The 6751-nt window shown below is 46.1% G+C and overlaps 2 protein-coding genes across 6 annotated transcripts in view; one reads left to right on the forward strand and one right to left on the reverse strand.

Annotated features, from left to right (window-relative positions):
• Positions 1-6751, forward strand: part of LOC111873758 (facilitated trehalose transporter Tret1) — a 186858-nt gene that overhangs the window by 19643 nt on the left and 160464 nt on the right. The window lies entirely within an intron of this gene.
• LOC111873746 (ionotropic receptor 75a) overlaps positions 1-6751 on the reverse strand; it is a 28812-nt gene that overhangs the window by 16272 nt on the left and 5789 nt on the right. Inside the window, exons 6-7 of the mRNA XM_023868691.2 lie at positions 2318-2562; positions 377-588 (exon numbers count right to left, since the gene is read on the reverse strand). Coding sequence (XP_023724459.2) covers positions 377-588; positions 2318-2562 — 457 coding nt within the window. The remainder of the gene's footprint in view (positions 1-376; positions 589-2317; positions 2563-6751) is intronic.

Genomic DNA, 6751 nt, shown 5'->3' on the forward strand with positions numbered 1-6751 from the left:
GCGGCTCCTCCAGAAGGGCTCAGCTCCATGAGTAAGTAAATAAGTAAGTAATAATAATAATAATAATAACAACGAATTTTCACTGTGATTGCGGCCCTACAATATAAGTGTAAGCTGTATATATTCATGATAGTATGTAAGCTTATATAACCCTATATTCTGTTTTCCCATTTTCAAGTTTCGAGCATTCAGACAATGTCTTAGACCAAAATCAAAGAGATATACCTAAGCGCTGAATAAAATTGTAAAGGTAACATAACAAACATCTCAGAGTGATTGTTTACGTCATGCGAATTTTAGAAAGTCTTAGAGTTGGAATACGATGTACTGCCTTTCTTCACTTCAAAAATTTCAGTGGAAACGTAGGCTTACTTACTGCAAAGAGCCCAACGCTGTACGATATGTCCTCTGCGGCGAACTGGAGCGAACTTTCAATCAGGTCACGAATGGTGCGAATTGTTTTCGTTGGTGTGCTGAGGAGTGAAGACACGAGACTGGCCGAGTAGCTGGTGTTCACCATAACAGATAGGATGCAGGCCGCTAGAAGAGCCGTTCGCCATGATATCCATTTCGAATCCATCGTCGTGCCTGGGATGTGATAATCGATGATGAATTTACGTCTTGAAGAAGGAATGCTTCATGACAGTGTCTAGTCTTTTTTTTTTATTGCTAGTGGGGTGGGACCAAGTCCCTTGTACTGCGGCCACTTCTGGCCTATTGTACCAGCCCAAGATGATAGGTGAGGGTGATTGTGGAGCAATTGGTGGAATGAAGATTGGCAAGGGAAACCGAAGTACTCGGAGAAAACCTGCTCCAGCGCCACTTTGTCCACCACAAATCCCACTTGACCAAACCCGGGATCGAACCCGGCCCGCCGCGGTGGGAAGCCAGCGACTAACCGCTTGACCTATGGCGCGGCCCGTATGTAGTCTTATTAAGTTTTAAACATAATCGGAAATCAGATTCAAACATGTGACTGAACTATGTTGGAAAGAATGTTGATGAACTTCGTTTGTTAAGAGCGAAGCAGTTATCCTTACATTAAATCCCAACTAAACGACGTCCATGGATCTCGAAGATTCGATTACATATCGTATGTTCACAGGAGTCGAGCGCTGTACCATGAAAACCAAAACAAACTCCGTGGCCTGTAATTCGCAAGCGAACTATACCGACCGAGCGACCGCCGCTTGTCGGCGAAGTTAGTGTCAACTTTTGAGGATACAGGGTGTCCCGTGGTCATCGCAACGGTTTCCATGGCCTTTAATCTCGGTTTTGTAGACCGTAGCTGCTATTTCCTTGAAGTAACTCCTCAGTTATCCTCACGAGGCTGAGTGGACCCCGTTCCAGACCCAACGTTTTCTCAGAAAATGTCGTAGCGCCGGATATCGAACCCGGGACCTCTGGATATGTAGCCAGGAGCTCTGACCCCTGGACTTCATAGGCGGTCACGCTGTACCATAACCTGAGCTAAATGAGTCCAGTCTAAATCATCACACACTATTTCTTTAATATTAACCTCCGATTTACGCCTAGGTCTCCTGGGTTTTCATCTTAACATTCTATACGAATATACTTGTATATCCATGCATGGTGCCTGTCCTCAACCATCTCATCGTCCTTGACCTGATCACCCGGTTTGGTGAACGAGCTGAAGGCATATGACCAAAGATAAATAAACCCGTAACCAGTTAATTTATAATGAACTTCGTCTTTACTTATATGTGTGTTTCGTTATAGAGACCATCAATGGGAAATTGCATTTTCTGAGTAAGTAAAGTAAAGCTATCTCTGTAACAGACTGTGAAGGCCCATAGGGTTGTGAGACGTTGAGGGTCCCACATTATACAGATAATCGGCTCAAAGATGGCGGTAAGGTTGTCAGCCTTACGCGCCGGCCGTGCTTTACTCCCCAGGAAAATTAATTCCTGGTACTCATTTCTGTTATAGGCTGAGTCGACCTCAGGGCCATAGTGCGGCCGGAAAGATTAGGTCAATTGAAAAAAAAAATCCAGTAACCTCATCGGGACATAAACCCGCGACCTTCCGGCTTGTAGCATAGTGCCTCAACCAACTACGCAGCATTTTCTGAGCAATAAAATAATACGTATATTTTAAGCAAATAATGTACTACATGTCAGTTGGGCTTCGGCCTCATCAGGGAACTCCCATGTTCTATCTCCGAGCAAATATGTCGATTGCTATAAATTATTACCAGCAGCTGGAAGTGACATCCTACATTCTGGCACCCAGCTGGTGGTGAGTGAATGTTGTACTGCTTCAGTTATCCTACGTGTGGGATTGTATGGCCACGAACCTTGTTCGCTTATTGTCCCCACGATAATCATGAGGGAGTCACTCCAGGACCGCACCGTCTCCTCATCGTGACTGGTGGCTGAGAAGTCCGATATGCTGGTCTCTATCCAAGACACGAAGCGGATGGTGAGGATCACGAGGACCCACATCCCGGCGCAGGATATCCACACATTCATTTCGAACGGTGTTAGGAGCACCGCGCCGTATGCCCCTGTCACGGGAGGGTGCCGGAACAAAACGAGGCTCCTAAACATGTCAACAATGAGATGTATTACTTGATATCCATTTGCTGCACCTGGAAAGTCGAGTCAGAATAACCCATCTAACGCTGTCATGATTACATGTTTCTTAACTTTGCTGAGAGTGTGATCTGGTTTATGTTGCATCGCAGCGCATCCAACCCCGTCATCTCTGAATGTTTCTAAATTTTGCTGTAGTCATGTTTGGCTTTCTGGGGCATTTTGGTTATTAGGTATCAGACCCCGCTTAGCCAAGTAAATGTAAAGTTGTCCCTATGCTTAACTAATTATTAACGTTACGCCATGAAGGCGTGTGTGGGAGTGAATGTATAGATCCACATTTTCTTGACCTCGACACTAGTTGGAGATAAGTGGTCAGCTTCGCTCCCCGGCCGGTTTACCCGCGGGGAATCAGCCCCGATTACTCATTGGATAGCCTGAGTGGCCACAGAGCCGGTTTGGACGACGTGGAAAAGATAAAATTCTTAACCATATCGGGACTCGAACTCCAGCCCCTTCGGTCGGCCAGCCCCGTAGCCAGTCCCTGTACCGACTGCGCTATCCCGGCTCTCCGCTTAGACAGAGTAACCTGTGTAACACTGTTTTGTTGCTTAACTTTTCTGTGGGCATGGCATGTACTTAATATTCATGGTAAAGTTACATTACTACGTTTATGAAGGCAGCCATTCGTCACAAAATACAATAACGCCAAAACTGTGACAAGCAGAAGTTTTGAGTCACGGTACGACTGCAGTTGCTCCCTCTCACACACGCGGGAAAATACGGGGGTTCGTACTGACAGTCATGAGCAACAATTTTTTGTAAAGTAACATGCTTTATTATTGACAAACCAAATACACCACCTCAATCTACAGATCTTTCTCTATTTTTCCACATAATCGCCACTTCTTTGCACACATTTCTCCCAGCGTTCTGGGAGTTTGAAAATTCCGTTCCAGCCATCCGAAAACACTGACGCACTGCTTTCTGAATTGCCTCCCTAGTCTCAAAACGTTGTCCACGCAGCTGATCCTTCACAAATCCGAAAAGATGGTAGTCGGAGGGTGCCAGATCAAGGCTATAGGAGGGGTGTGGAAGAACTTCCCACCGCATCTTTGCAATTGCTTCAAATGAGGCGAGCGGCGTGGGAGCGAGCATTGTCATATAGGATGATGATGTTTCGTCCCGGACGTTTATTGCGCAATGCACGACGGAGCTTGTGCAGCGTATGGACATAACGAGCAGCACTGATGGTTTGCCCAGGTTCCAGGAATTCGGCCAGAATAAACCCCTCTGCATTCCAGAAGACTGTGCCCATCACCTTCGCAGGTGATGGCACTGTCTTTGCCTACATTTTTGATGGAGAATGCAAATGGTGCCATTCCATACTCTGCCGTTTCGTTTCAGGCTCGAAATGGTGAAACCAGCTTTCGTCACCTGTCACAATACAGAGCAAAAAGTCATCGCCTTCGTGTCGATATCTCTGCAGCAGTTCTGAGGTGATGGCTTTTCGCTGACCTTTGTGGTCTTCGGTCAATAACCGCGGGACCCAACGAGCACAAACTTTCCTATATAGCCCAAGCTTTCAATCATCTCATGTACTGCACTGTGCCCTATTCCAAGTTTTCGGGCTCTTGTGTCCACAGTCACACGCCTGTCATCTTGAATGATCTCATCCACTCTTTCTTTATTGCGTTCAGTTGAGGCTGTTCGAGGACGACCGCTCCGAGGCTCATCTTCGATGCTGGTGTTCCCATCTTTAAAATGTTTCGCCCATCTTCGAACACTGCTCGCACCCATGCATACACTTCCATAAGCACGCTGAAGTCTCTGGTGAATTTCTGCGGCAGGGATTTCCTCTTTCACAAGAAATTCGATGACATCACGCTGGCGAAACGACATATCGTTGTCGGCCATTTTGTTAGGAGTGATACTGGTCACGTGATGCAATCTATTGACGTCACAAGACACTAAAGGTTAACACAACAGTTGGTTCCACCTACCACCATACTCTTTTTCGTCTGCTGTTCTCAGGTTGCATGCAAAAAAAAGTTGCTCATGACTTTCGGTAGTCTACATGTTCTTATATCGTTATTAAATGAGAGGAAGCATACTCGTAATAGCTATCTAACAGAACTGCGACTGTCGCCTTTTTGATACAGCTTCTGTGGACACAAGGAAAACTGTATTATAAAGTGGTGAAAACGGCGCGTAGTATTAGCGCTCTGTCGCGCGCGTAGCGGCTACTATTTGTACTAAATATGTTTAGAGTTATTCACCCCTCCTCTCTTTCTATATATTTTTTAATGCTTTGTAACAGTGAGATGGAAGCTATAAAATTAGATTATTGCGGGGTGTTATCATGTTGTATAAGCATGTTATGTATTACGTCACGAACGAACTAGTTTTCTTTTGTTTCAGCACTGATAGTATTTTGATGCGGATATGTGAAGTGTTGTTAGTATGTATGATGGAATGTGATCTAATGTATGACGACATGGAAGGTTCCTTTCCTTTCTAGACATGCAAATATCAGTATAAACCAGTTCAGCAAAATCGTGTCGAAAGCTCAAATCCGTCATTAACAGGATTTTTTTTTATTTCTAGTGGGGTGGGACTAAGTCCCTTGTACTGCGGCCACTTCTGGCCTATTGTACCAGCCCCAGATGATAGGTGAGGGTGACTGTGGATCAATAGGTGGAATGAAGATTGGCAGGGGAAACCGAAGTATTCTGAGAAAACCTGCCCAATTGCCAATTTGTCCACCACAAATCACACTTGACCAGACCCGGGATCGAACCCGGGCCGCCGCGGTGGGAAGCCAGCGACTAACCGCTTGAGCTGTGGCGCGGAAATTAACAGGATAATCCAAATGAACACCTGATAGGTCTGTATATGTAATGCAACAGTAATATACTATCATGTATAAGGGGTTTCCGTGACGAATAATAATGGGTTCTAGATTTGATGATTGGTTTTATTGACACTTTTTTACAGTTAAACTCAAGTATGACAGCTCACAATCACTGACGGTCTACCACTCGCTCAATTCCTTACTGGACCACAGTCGTCTTCCCTTCACTGTGACGAACGAAGAATTCCTGTTCACACCTTGAACTGCCTTGATCGACGTCTGTCTGACGAATCTCTCGAACTGAATCTGAGTCTGTGTGTCACGTTACGACCGACGGCCAGTCTGACAGTCTGCCAATCTGCCTCGGAATAATACCCTTCTGGGGCTTACGACCAGGTTCTTATTAGTCAGACAGTTGCGGGTTTGTTGACGTAGGTCGCTCTCTCTGACGAGAGGACGGGTCTGTCGTTTACAATTTCTGCTGGCTCTCTCCAGCGCAGTCACTCTCGGGTCCGAGTCCCATGAGACTCGTGAGCATATTTTACTGCCTTAGATTCGAGTCCTTCCTTTTCGCCGCCTCCTACGACTCGTAGGGCTACAGCGGAGGTATTCGACCCCGCCTCCACACGGGAGATCTCTCGAATTAAAGTTAAAGTTATGTTACGACCGACGGTTAGTCGGCCGGTCCATCTTGGCGTCAAGCACCCACTTGGGACTTAAGATCAGATTTTTGTTTCTGTCAGACATTTGCAGGTTTGTTGATATGGGGCGCCCTCTCTGACGAGAAGACTCGTCTGACTTTTACAATATACAATATATTTACATTTTACATCGCCTGAATCTCTCCAATTCAGAATTCACGAATCCGCTACCTTGTATAACCGCCACGCGGCCCTGATAGAAGACACATTGTCCAAGGATTTCACTACTGCTTTTCATGAATGCTTTGTCTCGGAAACGTGCATGAACCGTTGCCCAGCAAAATAGATAATTACTTGTCTGGCTCCACCATTCCTGCCTTTCGGCAGTGTTTACTGAGTGTTGTTCAGCAATCGACTGTTCCAGGTGGTTGTCCTGGAAACTTGTTTTAACAAGCCGTTGTCTAGCAATGGATTCCATCACAGTGCGGTACCTTTGCGATTGCTTGAGTTTACATCGCCAGAAATAGCAATTTTATCCATATATATATCATCTATTAGTGTAATGCCCTAGCGGCGCAGGGGGGCATGGAGGTATCCCTCCCGCTGCTGCTGCCGCTGTAATGCCGTGGTACAGGGGGGCGTGGAGTCAGCCCGCCTCTGTCACCACTGTAACTCCGCATGTAGGGCCCGTGGAGGGATCC

Source organism: Cryptotermes secundus, unplaced genomic scaffold (genome assembly GCF_002891405.2).
Source record: "Cryptotermes secundus unplaced genomic scaffold, Csec_1.0 scaffold142, whole genome shotgun sequence".
Lineage (NCBI taxonomy): Eukaryota > Metazoa > Arthropoda > Insecta > Blattodea > Kalotermitidae > Cryptotermes > Cryptotermes secundus.